Source organism: Notechis scutatus, chromosome 3 (assembly GCF_049901735.1).
Source record: "Notechis scutatus isolate UNSWTSFEM ecotype Mainland chromosome 3, rNotScu1.2, whole genome shotgun sequence".
Classification (NCBI taxonomy): Eukaryota; Metazoa; Chordata; class Lepidosauria; order Squamata; family Elapidae; genus Notechis; species Notechis scutatus.
In genome coordinates this window covers 34,631,687-34,646,758 of record NC_142011.1, presented here as the reverse complement: position 1 = coordinate 34,646,758, position 15,072 = coordinate 34,631,687, and the positions used below count along the sequence as shown (strand labels likewise).

Below are 15,072 nucleotides of genomic sequence, written 5' to 3'. Positions count from 1 at the left end.
TTTGTGTCTGAGCATAGTTAGATCTCACTGATATGTAATCTGTGCAATGACATTTTAGGTGTGTGTGTGTGTGTGTGTATGTGTTTGTGTGTATCTGTATACAGTGTCATGATCCCTTTTCTAAAGATGCTATTGCATGCACATGTTCAGGGGTAGGGCTTGGATTGTGTTATTGGGCATGCTATTTTGCCTGTTTGACCCCCTGCAAATGCCATTGAACCTGTACTAGACAAAAACATTTTCTAGAATGTGCTATTTTATGAACAGTTAAAACCATAACAAATAAATGTTTACAGATTTCTTCAGCTGAGCATGCTTCATTCATATAAAAAGCCAGCACTGCTGTATTTTTCCAGCATTAAATTAGAAAAGAAAAAAAAAGCTAGGAAAAGATTGGTATTTTCACTATTTGCTGGAAGGCTCATCTCCCTGTGGTGCTGAAGTTAACATGCCCCGCTTGTATTTTAAAAGGCAGCTATTCTCTGTACATCAAAACAACTCCAGTATTGATTATGCAAAAAAGGGTATCATGTTATCGGGACTGGAGGATGAGAAACGGTACAAAAGATAAAATTGACTGGAACATACTTTATTTCTGATTATTAATTCTTCCATAATCTTAATGAGTAACTTAATAAAAATATCAACTCCAGATTCATGAGATGGTATTTCTGTATTTTTATAGCCTTAATTTGTTAAGTTATAAGACAATGTGGAAAATATGTGTCCCTAAATGTTTTGCTGTCTGAACAACATGGAGAAATGGAGTCTATATCTATAAGGTATTTAAAAAAGAACAGAATGTTATGAATGGTACCTAACATTTATTTGGAGGACTATACCCTCCAATCCAGATGTAAAATGTGTGATGCTCTCCATATAAGCATTTATTGATTCTGTTAACCCATGATTCCCCCACGGTGTAATTCAGGGTGGTTATACAAACAAACAGCACATAATAAACAAACATTAGAACATGCCACATCTAACTGAATTCATATATTCAATCAATTAAAAACAGAGTCATATATTCTTCTGATCCAACGCTTGTTAGTCTATGACTTCAATCTTCCCCACAAAACTTTGTTAATAAACACATGCATGGAAATGATGAAAGCACAATTAACATATAAGGACCATCACATTAAGAAAAGCTTGGCTTATAGCAACATCTTTTGGCAACATTCCAATTATGCATTAGATTCACTCAAGCACAGTAAAAATTGAGAAATTGAGAAAGTAGTTTTTCCTTTTCTTTAAATTTGATTCTTGCTGTGGGAGGTTGGTCATGCTAGTCATCCTGCACTTTTCTTATCTTCATGAATCAGTGATGCATCCAAAAGGTCTCATCCCAACAGTTCATGGTTTTTCAGGGAGGCACAGGTACTAAGAAGTAGTTATTGATCGGCATTAAAAATCAAGATGTGTTAATTTCCAGCTGTAAATAAAGGTAGTCCTTGACTTATGACCACAATTGAGCTGCAGCATCTTTGCAATTTGGTCATAAGGTGCGCAGACTGCCAAGTGCCCAAATTTTGTTCATGTGACCGCAGGATGCTGCAACGACTGCAACTTTGGGAAGAGTCATAATTTCAAACAATTACTGAATATATGGTCATAAATCAATCAGTACCTGTAAGTAACAAAATGATAGCCCCTAGTTTCAAAGCCAACGCTAGCTAATAATGCTTAGTGGCAAAATGGCAGATTAAAAGTGTGATTTTAAAACCAATTTGCAGCTGTATTCCAAGACTACTATTGTGTTACTGCCAGATCTTCTGACGCAATGCAATGATACAGTAGACAGATCCATTGATTGCTTTAGCGTGCTTTGCCAACAGCTGCTGTGTATAAATCACATGACTTCCTGAGAAATGCTGAATGCCAGCTTTGATTTACACTTTGAGAATATAACATTTTTGAGATACCCAGCTACAAATGTTAGATTGCAGAAGAGAGCCAGAGAACACATACAAGCAACCATTTCTTTCCAAGATAATCATTCCAATGTTTTCTTAGAAAAATGGACTTCATATTATACAATTTTGCTCTTCCAGAATTTGCATCTTATATGTGTTGATATGTTATTCCAGTTTGTTCCATTGCCCCATTGTCTATCTTGGTCTCTGAACGTTAAATGTAATCATGTATTGCAATTTTAACTGAACTCTTGGATGTATAGCAAAGCAACTGTGAAACTGCACGGTGATTTCTTCATGCACCAAACTTTTTGTTTTGTATCACTAGTGGGGAACACAAAGAATAACTGCCTTGCTAAGTGCATAATAAATCATATAGGACTTAAGTCTATTCAAGAGGCCATGAATATTGGCTCTCTTTCATTTTCTTGGGGAATTATTCATATAGCACATGGAGGACATTAGTTCCCTCACACTATATTCCACCATGACATTATGGGTGTTAAAGTAGAATATATCTGAATACCAGTGTGGGGAACAGTTTTAACGCATCGCTTTGCAAAATGGTCTATTGTGAAGCAAAAAAATGTAGGCGCTCATCTGAAAGCATTTTGTTGCTATATATTGGGTCTTGGAAGTTGGAGCTAATTATTTGTATAATTACTTCTGCAATCAATACAATGCCTAATATAATGCGCCAATCCCATGCTCAGTTTGAGGCATTTGGTTTGGGGAAGGCTTGAAGAAAATTTTGCATAATAGAAATAACATGAATCCTTAGGGGGGAAAAACAGGGAACATATATGGAAAGCATATGTTTTTCTCCTGAGCAAAACTTTCAGGAGGAACAGGGAAAAAAACATACTGCCTGGACCCTTTCTCTCCGCAGAAATAGTTGGACATTATTGCATCCTACATGCACTAGCCCTTCTTCGGTGCTACTCTGGTCACAACTAGAGAGCCCTGCCTTGCCTCGGTTTCCAGCTGCCGATTGTTTTGATTTCTGTGGAGAAAATCCAACCGTTGCCTTCTTTCAAAGACAGGGAACAGTGTTCTTTCCTCCTGAGAGTAAAGAAAGAAAGAAAATATGGTGGCTTTGGGATTTGCTTGAGCTACATTTCTTATCATACCGATGTGCCTGACCACAAGCATCCTCAAAAGCCACGCTCTTTTTTAAACCCCAGAGGCAAAGTCGTTTCGACCTCCGCCTGACAGAAAGTCCTCAGTAAAGGGACTTTTCGGGGTTCGGAGGGAAGATGACGGGGCTACGTGGTGGGTCCAGTCTTGGCTTCCTGGAGAAAAACGGATTCGGGGCGCTGCGTCCTTCGGGTGTTTATTTCTCTGTATTCATCTCGACCCAAGATCGAGAGATGCCCTCTCGGCCGTCCGGAGGAGGAGGTCGCTGTTGCCTCGAGGATCCGAGCGCCCCCTCGGGCGCCTCACTCCGCCTTTTGTTCCCAGACCATGCGCGTCACCGTCTTCGCAGCTGGGCGGGGATACCGAGGACGACGACGACGAGGAGGAGGAGGAGGGAGCCAACCGAGGAACTGTTGCTGCTTGTGAGGCGGCGGAGACGAGCATCATCACGGCGTGGCGGCGGGTTTACGGCCAGCCTAACCTCTTTTCGTCCCCCGAGCCGAGCGAGCCTCTCTTGTCGGCGAGCCCGCTCAAAGAGCTTGAGCCATCAGGGGAGCCAGCGCGGAAACGAGGGAGGCGGCTTTCCGGCCGGATCATGAGCGGTCCCAGCCCCAGACGGCTCCGGAGGGGCCAGTGAGGAGCCGTCCGGGGATGGCAGCAGCAGCAGCGCCGTGCGAGGCGGAACCCAGCCAGCGTCTCGCCTCGGCCCCAGCGCCGCTGCCTCCCGCGCAGCCCGAGAGGAAGAAGCTGCATCGGGCGCCGTCCCCGGCCAGACCCAAGGATGTGCCCGGGTGGTCGCTGGCCAAGAGCCGGCGCGGCAGCCACCCGGGCTCGCCCGTTTTCTTCCCGGGCAAGTCAGGAGCGGCCGGTGGACACTCGCGCCGGGCTGGGAGCGCCAAGGATGGCCGCGGCGAGAAGAAGGGCAAGGCCACGCCGCCGATGGGGTCGCGGGGCTCCGGGAAGGGCTCGGGAGGCCGAGCCGGGGCGAGAGTAAAGGGGCGGAGCCGTCTCCCCGGGGCTGGCGAGGGGGCAGCTGCCTCCGGCGGGGCCGGGAAGGTGCCGTCGGCGCGCTTCCAGCCGCCGCCTGCCTCCAGCCTGACAGACAGCAGCTCGGAGGTCTCGGACTGCAGCGCCTCGGAGGAAGCGAAGGTCCTGTCGCTGCTGGAGCTGGGCGGGCTGAGCGGCGGCGGCGGCAGCAGCGACACCGAATCCCCACCCAGCAGCAGCGCCCCTGCCCAGCCGGCCAGTGCCTCCGCCGATGGCGTATCCCCGCTGCCCGAGGACCTGTCGACGGGGGCCTCGCTGGCCAGCAGCCGCCTCCCTCTCAGCACCTCGCTGGCTTTCTCCGACCTCACCGAGGAGCTGCTGGACGCGGGAGTCGCCCGGGAGTTGGAGGAGCTGCGCTCCGAGAACGATTATCTCAAGGTGAGCAGCGGGGGCCGGGTTGGGGGCCGGCTGGGCGGAGAGAACAGGCGCACGAGGCTGCTTTCGCACGGGGAGAAGAAAAAAAAACAAAACACAAAACAAAACCTTCGATTTTGCACAGCGCAGATTCTGCAGCGAATTGTCTCTCCGCCTCCCCCCCTCCCCCCCGAAGGCCTCCTCGTCGCCCAGGCCTTCTGCAGCCACCCAGCCGCCGCTCGGACCTAGGAAGTCTTTGTAAAAGAGGCCCGCCCCTTCCCTCAAAAGATGCCCCATGGCTCGAATCTGAGAGCTGGCCTCCCCTAATACACACCCTTATGTGGGACAACCACTTGTACAATGACACACACATACCCCCCCCCCCCATGTGGTGCTCTCAAGAGCTGCTGCTGCTTCTGCAGCTGGAAGGCAGGTAGGCCTAGGACAACTCACCACCATAGTTTCTCCCTCGGCCAGTTCACTGCTAGACAATTCCAGATGGGATAACTGGAACCAAGTGAACCAACAAATATAAGAGTTAGACTAAGAAATGGTGGAATAGAATCATTAAGGAAAGGATGCTAAAGGAGGGACAGAATGAAATGGGAATGGGGAAAAAAATGAAAATAGTCGAAGAAACAGTGGTGGATAATTGTATAGTTACCTCATGTCCATTTGTCCCGCGTTGAATTGTCCCACGGGGAGCTGGCCTGGGTGAGTCAACCGTGGGTGATCTGTGTCATTCTGAGACAATGTGGTGCACCCCGGAGAGCAACCACATTGGGGAAAAAGCTGTTCTATAGGGAAGACCTTTTATCTCTAGACTGTACCTGTGGAGGACACTTTGGCTACTCATAGAGGTCACGGCCCGTAAGTATTGTTTAAGACATTTACTGCTAAATGTGTGCAGCCTCCCTACCCCTCTCCTTCCAATCCTGGAGCAAAAATGGGTCATTGTTGGAATGGTCTTCTTTGTTTTGAAGCAGGTATTCATCAAAGCCTGTGGACCAGGAATGACATGTACTTTAGCAAGATCTGTTGTCATGTTGAATTCTGTAGCCCTTTCATTGATGGGGAATCTAGCTTTATTAGAACAGAGACTGATAATAAAACAAAGGTTCACCTTTGTAGAATGTTGGTTGTGCGCAGGACATGTATCTTACAACCCTAAAGACACACACCAACATTCTGAAGCTCCTAATTTACATTCTTTTGCCTCAAGAGCAAATGTTTAAATGTTTTCAGACCCCATGTTTAAACTATGTGCATGTTTTCAAAAGATTTTTCTTCTGCTAATTCTCCTTTGGCTTACTGAAACAGATGTTCTGCAGTAGAGTTGCTATCTGTCTGTGGATGTGTCAACAACTACAATGTCCAGAATTTGAATCTTTTTGCAACTTTTTTCCAAAAAAATATCCAGAAGGCATTGAGTTTGTTGTGTTACTTATTAGAAGTAAATTATTATACTGATCAATTGCCTTACAGCCACAGTTCTCTAGGTAATATGTAGATTTATTTTGATACAGGTGTCTGTTCTTTCTTAGAAACAAAAAGAAAAATGTCCCTAGTCATATTTAATGGAAGGACTCTTACATCTAGGCACCCTTTCTTATGGAACTGGAATTACCTTCTCACATTTCATTTCAATGTTTCAAGAATAGGAGACTGTTCAGGTCTGTTAAGCAAAGATCTCTTGGAATTTATTAGAGCCTGTTAAAGGTTATTCATGGGATGCTGCTTCTCTATAGCAATCCCGTATTAAAATTCTAACATCATGTCATTAGGTTCTGATTGGACAGAGGTTTTCTACAGGACGATTAGGTGCTCTCAAAGTACTATGGCATTAATGTAGAGCAGAAGGGTAATTCATATAACAAGCAGCTCTAGTTGTACTGAAGGGCAAGAAGTTGTACAGAATTGTAGTTCAGTATGTGTGTATCTTAATGCAGACTTGTTTTTTCCTTTGGAGTCCAGTTTGATTCCATGTATGTATGTATGAATGTATGTATGTATGTATGTATGTATGTATGTATGTATGTATGTATGTATATGTACTGTATGCATGTACTGTATGCATGTATGTATTTATATTCTTCCTTTATTATTTTTTATAAATAACCCAAAGCAGCAAACATACTTAATACTTTCTTCTCCTATTTCCCCTGCAACAACAAGCTTGCAAGTTGGGCTGAGAGAAACTGAGAAACTGACTGGATCACAGTCACCCAAATGGCTTTCATGCCTAAGCTGGGACTAGAATTCACAGTCTCATGTTTTCTACCCTGATGCCTTAAACACTAGACCAATCTAGTCCATACAGTTTTCTAAGCAACATTTTCAGAAGTTGTTTGCCCTTGCTTTATTGCTAAGCCTGATAGAAAGTGACTGGCTAAGGTTACCCAGTTTGTTTCTGTGCTTAAGTTACAATTAAAACTCAGGTTTTTCCAATCCCAGTCCAGTGCCTTAGCCATTGGGCCAGACTGAGTTTCTGATACATAAGTTAAGATACCTTAAATGGAAATATACATGATCTTGGCAGATATATCCCTGAAATGTGCCACGGTAATGACAGTGCCAGGAGTGAGAGGCCATTTTCAGGGGAGAATTGATAGAGATGTTTAGTCATCTCATGTCCATTGATTCTCTCCCTCACATTGATAATTTTTATTTGCTATTTCTAAAATATGTTTCCTTCATATAATGGGGGAAAATAGAGCTCTTGCCTAGGTACTCTCGTGGAGTATACAGTATGAGTAATAAGAAATAATTGTGTCCAAGATTTCAGGACTGATTTCCAAAGGCTGTTTGGAGTGGATAGGAACCTGGGTGTAGGACCTCTCTGCAGCTTTTTAAAGCAGCTGCATCTTTTCCTGGGATTGCAATTTGCAGTAGCTGCAATTTCTATACTATTTCTGGAGGCAACACAGGTTGGTGCATTGCCTTACCTTACATTGCACATAGCAAATTGTGTTTCATATTCACAGTAGAGAAAGACATCTACGTTCCTGCAAAAGTTGTTCACTGTATGTTTCATTCTACTCACTTAATTGTATGGAATGCTACTTTGCTGATGTGCCTCTAGAGTGGTTTACAGACTTTGCTGGAGTACTATTTGAACAATGTAAGAATATTGCTTGTTAGGAAACCCTGCAGTCTGTGAAAGAGAGGGAATGGGGGAGTAATTGGGTTGTTGCCAGATTCAGTTGCTTCTCTGAGCTATTACTATTGAGCAGTGATGATTTTATTTTTCAGGATGGGGTTGGCATGGTAACAGTAGTGTATATTTCCTGAATGGCTGCATGCAACTCCCAGCTTAGAGTGTCTATTAGATCCCTAGAAAAGGCAGAGATTCTTACTCTAATAGAAAAAGATAATTCTATAATTGTAGAATAATATAATTAAAATAATTACATGTGTATATACTCGTAGCAGTTATTTTTTTTTGCCTTTTTGCACTATGCACTCAATGCATTTTTGTGTGAAAAAATGTAAATGCTTCTTGGATGTTGAAAAAAAATCTTTCTTAAAGATACCTTGTCCATTTTAATTGGGGGTGGTGGATATGCTTACCACTGTTCTCTTCCCTCTTCTCTGGAACCGTGTTCCCCTGATATCACACAGGTTCTGACCCTGTTAGCTTTTTGCAAGGCAATTAAGTTCTTGAGGAAGTCACTTTAGTCTCTCCTGATAAAGGGTTCATGAATGTTCCTTAGTGTCGGACTTTTTTTATTCCAAAGTTATTTTATCACATTGTTATATCATGTTATTTATTTTTAGTCCTATTGTCCTATTACTATTTTGGAGGTCTGTAAGATTCTCAGAAGCAGATATAATCAGAGTGTGATATAAGATTAGTACAATAAAAATAAATAAAATATTTTGATCTCACTTACTGCAGTAGAAGTCTAAAATAAAAATACAAATTAATTGGTGGATACCTGAAGTCTCCTACCCATAGTCCACATTAATATTATACTTAAATCAAACATACAAGCTGAGGAAGACAGCAGAACTCAGTTTCCAACGTTGTCTAATACAGGTGCTCCTCCGGGTATCCATGAGTATCATTTATTTCTGCAGGGAGGATGAGGTTTGTGTCAGATGTAGCCTTCAGCAAATAAGGTTGTGATGCCAGATGTCCTGGAGGCCTTCATGGCTGCACATACAAAGACCCCCATTCTGCCAATGCGAAGATGTGTGCATCTGTGTCAGATGAATGATGTCATGAAGGCTCTGTTGTCTCTCCACCCTCCCTCACTTCCTCCCAATGCCCCTTCTAATAATCTTATGGATACCTAAACAAGAGCTTTGTTTTTATCAATGAAGCTGCAGACAATTGAAATTGACTAGGGAACATAGGAGTGGTTGCTAAAGAAAAATGAAAGGTAACTCCTTGGGAGATTGACATAGAGGACTGAGAAGTCTAGTTTGATTGACAAATGAATTTTTAACATTTATTTAGGGTACATAGAATAACAGAGTTGGAAGGGATCTTGGAGGTCTTCTAGTCCAAACCTCTGCTCAGGCAAGAAAACCTATACCATTTCAGATAGTTTGTTCACTCTCTTCTTAAAAACTTCCAGTGTTGAAGCATTCACAAGTTCTGGAGGCAAGTTTTCCCACTGATTGATTGTTCTGTCAGGAAATTTTTTCTTAGTTCTAAGTTGCTTGTCCCCTTGTCTAGTTTCCATACATTGCTTCTTTTCCTGCTTTCAGGAAGCAACGGATGGAAATTAATCAAGGAGAGAAACCTATTGGTATATTTTGCCTATTGGCATTTCTCGTCTGAGGCATCCCCATGTTGAATCTTTGTTGTATCCTCCTTGAGTGTCCCTTTTCTAACTTTCTATGTTCCTGCACATCCACATCTGTATTCTAGTTTTGCAGTGTACAAACATTTCCAGATATTATGTTCAGATAAATGTTGGTTCCTGCTTTGCCTTCAGGTAAACTGAGACAAAGATTGATTCTGTTGAAATCAAACTTAGCTGCTCTGTAAAAAATACTGTTTGATAGTCTAAATATTATAGAATTGGCTTAGCATCTAATATCTTTTAATAATCTGCTTTGTCTTGCTGCAAGCAAGAAAAAATGCGGATGTCTTAACCAGACAATGCTACAGGAAGCGACTGTGATGGGTATCAAGAAGCACTAGACTATACCACAAATCTCTTTTGACTTATCCCTTATAGCAGTGATCCCCAACCTTTTTTATGCCGCTGGGTGCCGCGGCCCGGTACCGGCATCAGCTAGGCGCCGCCATCTTTTTTTGATGAAAAAGTGCTTCCGGTGAGCTTTCTACCCGGAAAAGCTCACCGGAAGCACTTTTTCATCAAAAAAAGATGGCTGCGCCCAGCAAACCAGCGGCCCAGTAGGACTTGTTCCACGGACCGGTACCGGTCCGCGGACCGGTGGTTGGGGACCCCTGCCTTATAGGCATAGTTTTTATATCATGGATGCCCACCATTTATTTTGAGACCTGAAGTTTAGAATTTTGAATGCTTAGAATTCAGTGTGAGATTGCAAAGATGTGGTACAAAACCCATTGCATATATTGGATCAGCACAGTTTGTCCTGGTTTCTCAGGATGGTGATTTTTTGGGCTCAAGGCTGAAGACTCATTACGAGAATCCAAATAAAGCCAAATAAAGTAGTGAATTATACCTCCCCTTTCCTTCTAACTATAGGAAAATTGGCAGGCAGTCAAGATTTCATTTAGGCTGGCCTTTCTCAATATTCTGATAGAAAACGGCTGCAGAGATTCAAAGTTGTCATGGCAGTGTAACAACATTTCATACTAATAAGAAATATATAAGGGGCTTATATTACATTTTTTTGGTCATGATCCAACCAGCGTTAAGAGCAATTAAAAATTAAAACGGTGTGTTTAACAGCACAGTCATTTTCAGGTTTTTGAGGAAGCAAATTCCAAGGAATTTGAAAGAGCTATTTTCCAGTAATTACTTTTGTAGTTTATATATGCATGCATATATATGTATATGTATATGCATATTGTACAAATCACTTCACATATAAGTAGAAGTAAGTCCCAGTGAGTTCAAGGTAATTTATTCCTGTGTAAGTAATAACAGTTTGCATGGATTTGAGAAAAATTAAAATGCAAATCTTGATTAATTCCATATTAAGCATTTTTAATTCTCTTGTTATACCTTAGTGATTCACCTTTGAATGAGAATTGCTTTTTATGTGAGATTTGCCAATTCTGCATTTGTACTATTTGTTTATTATAGTAGTAGAAGCTGATTTATCCTCCTACTGATGGAATGGTCCTGTTTATCATCTTGCTTTTAATAATTTTTTGCTCCATAGATATTTTTTTGGTGCTGTCATTAACAAACAGAATATGACACACAAACTTTGCAAGAGGTGTTTTATTACATCAGAACAACATGTATTTGTCACAGCTCAATATTGAAGAATGTTATTAAAATAAACCGTACAAATGTACTAGAATATAAAAATGAAGAAAGAAAAAAATCACTTCAGTTATTTTCACAATATGTAGTTTACACGAAACATTTAGAATGTTATTGCTTTCTGTAGTAGTGTAGTTGAAGAAATCAGAATGGAGAAAGAGAAGGAAAGGAAGGACTTCAAGTATGAGCTAACAGTGTTGGCTCTGAAAGCTGATTCTGTTTTGAAATCAGAATAGAATTGACTTATCTATCCAGCATATTATACTCATCAGACTATAGATGTTACAGTGGGATGCAGCATAGGAAGCACATTCCTTCTTCAGCTTTGAAAACGTTTGTTCACTGGTGTTGCTGATGCTGTTGTGATTACAAAGTATCATCTCTTTGCCTTTTGTGAGGTCAGGATATCAACCTAGTGGCTCCAGTGACAATTGTTTTTCTTGGGCTAATAGATGGAAATAGGAAGTTTTTAACTGGGACTGCAGTGAGGAGAAAATAATAAAAAATAAATGTTTTCTTTCTGTTTTTTTTTCCTACCCAGTTTGCAGAATATGAGCAAAGAACTATAAGCTGTTGCATTAGGCTTAATTTGCAGCTTTTATGTATCTGAGGTTGCTGTGGGTTAAATAATTATATTCCCTCTGGGAAAAAGCACAAATATCAAGATGCCTCTGTGGATTTGTTTGGTTCTATATTATTGATCCGAGGAGCACAGCATGCTTTGTGGAAGTTGTGATCGGGCTTTGTGTTTGAAATTCCTTTCCTCATCTTACTTTACTAGTGAGAGGCTTGGGGGGAGGACGGGGAGGGGGCAGGGGGGCAGGAGGGAGCAAGTACGGGTACCATGCTTTGCTTTCCCTTTTTGGCCTCTCTTCAGAGACCTACCAAACAAAGCTGACAGGAGAATAGTAGTATTGGGGAGCTGTTATGCCTTTAAGAGAATAGCATAGAGATGGCTGCCTTGTCATCACAGGGTGTGGGGAACAAGAGCTCCAGAGGCCCTGCTCAGCAGAATGGAAAATGTGAGATGTGATACGGCAACAGCTGCAGAGGGATGGGAAGACAAAGAATGGGCACTCAAATGTTATTTGAAAAAAGGGGCGGAGACAGCTGTAAGCCAATCCCTTTTCAGAATAGCAGATATAGGCATAGATGGGATTCAATCTGGCATTAGCCTAGGAGTAGCCTGCTCATCTTTAGTCAGGCTGTTCCTTCTTACTGTGATCCACCCTCCCTTTCTGCATGAACAATGACTACTGTGGGCCTTTTACCTAGTCCTCCCCTTCCTAGAAAAACAAAACAAAACTAGAGCTTGGGTATAAGTCTGCTTTGTTTTTTTCTTTTCCACAAATGTGGAACAGATAATACAGAAAAATAAATGTGTATTTGTAAATACTCTTGTTTTCTACAGGTAGGTACATAAAGTCTATGACACTGAATATATGCCATGTATCCTGAGTTTTTAATTTTCATTTGTAGCTTTCTCTTCCTCTTTATTTAACAATATCATAATGGCAATTGAACACAGACTTTACAGAAATACAATTTCTGTAACTAGTTTAGTTTGGAAAGCTCGGCATAACGCTTGCATTGTGTATAAACGAAGAGTTGTATGTTAAGAGATAACAGTGCATTTCACTGAGCAGAAAAGTGACCATTGATACAGCATAATTGTAAACAATGTATCATTTGATTTATGCAGAAAATAATATGTAATTTATATATGTTACCTTGTATTGTGCAATACACAACGATAATATTTATAGCGGGTAATATCTTTCCATTTTGAATCAATATATTTGCTTTTGTATGGCTTCAGAGCTACTCATTATTTGACTGTTAATTAATGGAGAAAGTTGTAAATTGCTGGATGCTATTTCCTTCATTTCTCCTCTCCTGTTCATCATTACTTATGAGTTGTTGGTGGATGAGCCTCTACCTTTGAGCATAGACCAGGGGATATCTAAGATATTGTCTCATTGGCCATTAGGCAGGGATTGGCTGAAGGCTTCAAGCAAATTCTTCAACCTCTGGAAAGGGTTCAAGCCCTTCTCCCTTCTCAATCTATAAATTCCTTGCCTCATCATCCTGATTTACACAGGCCTCAGGACCTCAGGGTCCCTTCTTCTCTATCAGAATGGGAGGAGGTTGATGAGGAAGGAAGGCCTTCACCATCTGAACACAGTTACTCCTCTCATTCAGAGCGTGAAGAGGGTGAGATTTTTGATCAAGATCTTTCAGAGGAAGAGGATTCTCGCCCAGAGCAGACATCCTCTGCATTGGTCTTCAATCCTTCTCTCTTCAGGCCATTGCTCAGCAAGGCCTTGGTCACTGCCAAGCTGTCGCCAGAGGAAGTGGCTCCAGAGCCACAAGGAATTCCCTCTGGCCAGGGAGACTCATTTTTCTCCAAACCTGTAGTGCATGCAGGGGTTTTGCCTTCTCCCACTTTGTTTCTGGACGTGGTCAAGGAACAGTGCGCTTCCCCTTTGGCAGGTCCTCACCCATCTTCTCTGTATAAGCGTTTCTACAACGTCAGCACAGCCCTGGACAATGCCCTGGCAGTGCCTTCTGTTGACATTCCGGTTCTGGTCTCATTCTCATCTTCTGGCACTCCCATGGAGCCAGAAGATATCCTGAAACCAGATGATAAATGTTCCGAACAGGCCCTCCAGCGCAATCACCAGGCCGCTGCATGGGCTGTTCGGGCTTCAACAGCAGCATCCTTTTTCACCAGGGCATCCATACGGTGGCTGCGCCAACTCCAGAATAGATTGCCTACATCTGACCTTCGGTCTCACCAAGACCTTAATAAGATTATCGCAGCGGCAGAATTCACTGCAGATGCCACTCCCAAATTTGCATCTAGGGCCATGGCGTCTTCTGAAGCAGCAAGAAGACAGTTATGGCTCAGAAATTGGCAGGCAGAGTCATGCTGAAAATGGACGCTGGCTTCAGTTCCGTTCGCGGGCGATAAGCTTTTTGGCGATGCTCTGGAACCGTATCTCATCGAAACCAGAGATAAACGTAAAATTCTCTCTTCCTCTGGGAAGAAAGCCGACTATCGCCCAGCTCCTTATCGCCCTCCTGCCTTTCGAGCAGAGACCTCATCCCGCTTCCCCCAGTCTCAGAGGCCGTACTTCCAATGCCAAGACCAATGTGCGGAAGCATCTGGCAGGCAACAACCTTCTACTGGTAAACGGCCCTTTGAGGGTGGGGAAGTGGTTGTTTCTTCCGTCACTCTAAGTAATCCCTTGTTCTCCCCACTCATCAGAGGTCACCTAGCCTTCTTTGCCTCTAAATGGGAGGAGTCAATGACGGATGCCTGCATGCTCAGCACTGTTAGGTCAGGTTTACAATTGGACTTCCAAATGCCACCCCCCAAAATTTTTTTTGATCTGTCCTGTCTCTCGGGACATTTCAAGGTAAGCCCTCATGAATCAGGCCATTCAACACCTTCTTGAAATCAGAGCTATTCAACCTGTTCCCCCCTCTCAACGGGGACGTGGGCTTTACTCTCGCCTTTTCATCATTCCCAAAGCCTCAGGGGTGGGGGTGGGGGTGGCGAACCATCCTTGATCTAACATTTCTCAACCAATTTGAAAAATACAGGCAATTTAAAATGCAGACTCTGCATTCTATTTTAGAGAGTGTTCGGGATGGCGATCTCCTCTCTTCCATTGATCTCACGGAGGCTTACCTCCATATCCCCATTTGGCCTCATCATTGCCAGTTTCTCTGTTTCTGTTATCAGAATACCCATTACCAGTATCAAGCACTTCCCTTCGCCCTCTCATCGGCTTCATGGGTCTTCACGAAGGTTCTGGCAGCATTGGTGGCATCTCTGCATTCTATTCCCATGAGGATCCAATGCTACTTGGATGGCATTTTGATTCTGTCCTCCATCCATGCAGCCCATCGGGATCTGCAAATTACCCTGTCATATCTCCAGAGCCTCAGAGTTTTCCACTCCCATCCACTCCAATAGTTCCTGCTTCCCTACCAACAAGCAGGAACCAGCCACTCATCCATCAAGGTCCCGCACACATCTGGAGATCTCTCAATTGGTGGCGTTCCCCGTTAATCTGGAAGGGACTCCTGTTCAGGGTCCCAGACAGGCTAGTGATAACCACCGATGCCAGTGTCCTGGGTTGGGGTTCCCATATGCAGGGCCAGATAGC

The 15,072-nt window shown here is 43.0% G+C and overlaps 1 protein-coding gene across 3 annotated transcripts in view; it reads left to right on the top strand.

Moving 5' to 3' along the window:
- Positions 1 to 2,945: 2,945 nt before the first annotated feature.
- MTCL2 (microtubule crosslinking factor 2) overlaps positions 2,946 to 15,072 on the top strand; it is a 75,420-nt gene continuing 63,293 nt past the window's right edge. For 2 of the 3 annotated variants that reach the window (XM_087959465.1, XM_087959464.1), the window contains exon 1: positions 2,947 to 4,481. In XM_087959465.1, coding sequence (XP_087815591.1) covers positions 3,708 to 4,481 — 774 coding nt within the window. In that variant the 5' untranslated portion in view covers positions 2,947 to 3,707. Of the gene's footprint in view, positions 4,482 to 15,072 lie in introns of all 3 variants that reach the window. The other variant, XM_087959466.1, reaches the window with a different exon arrangement.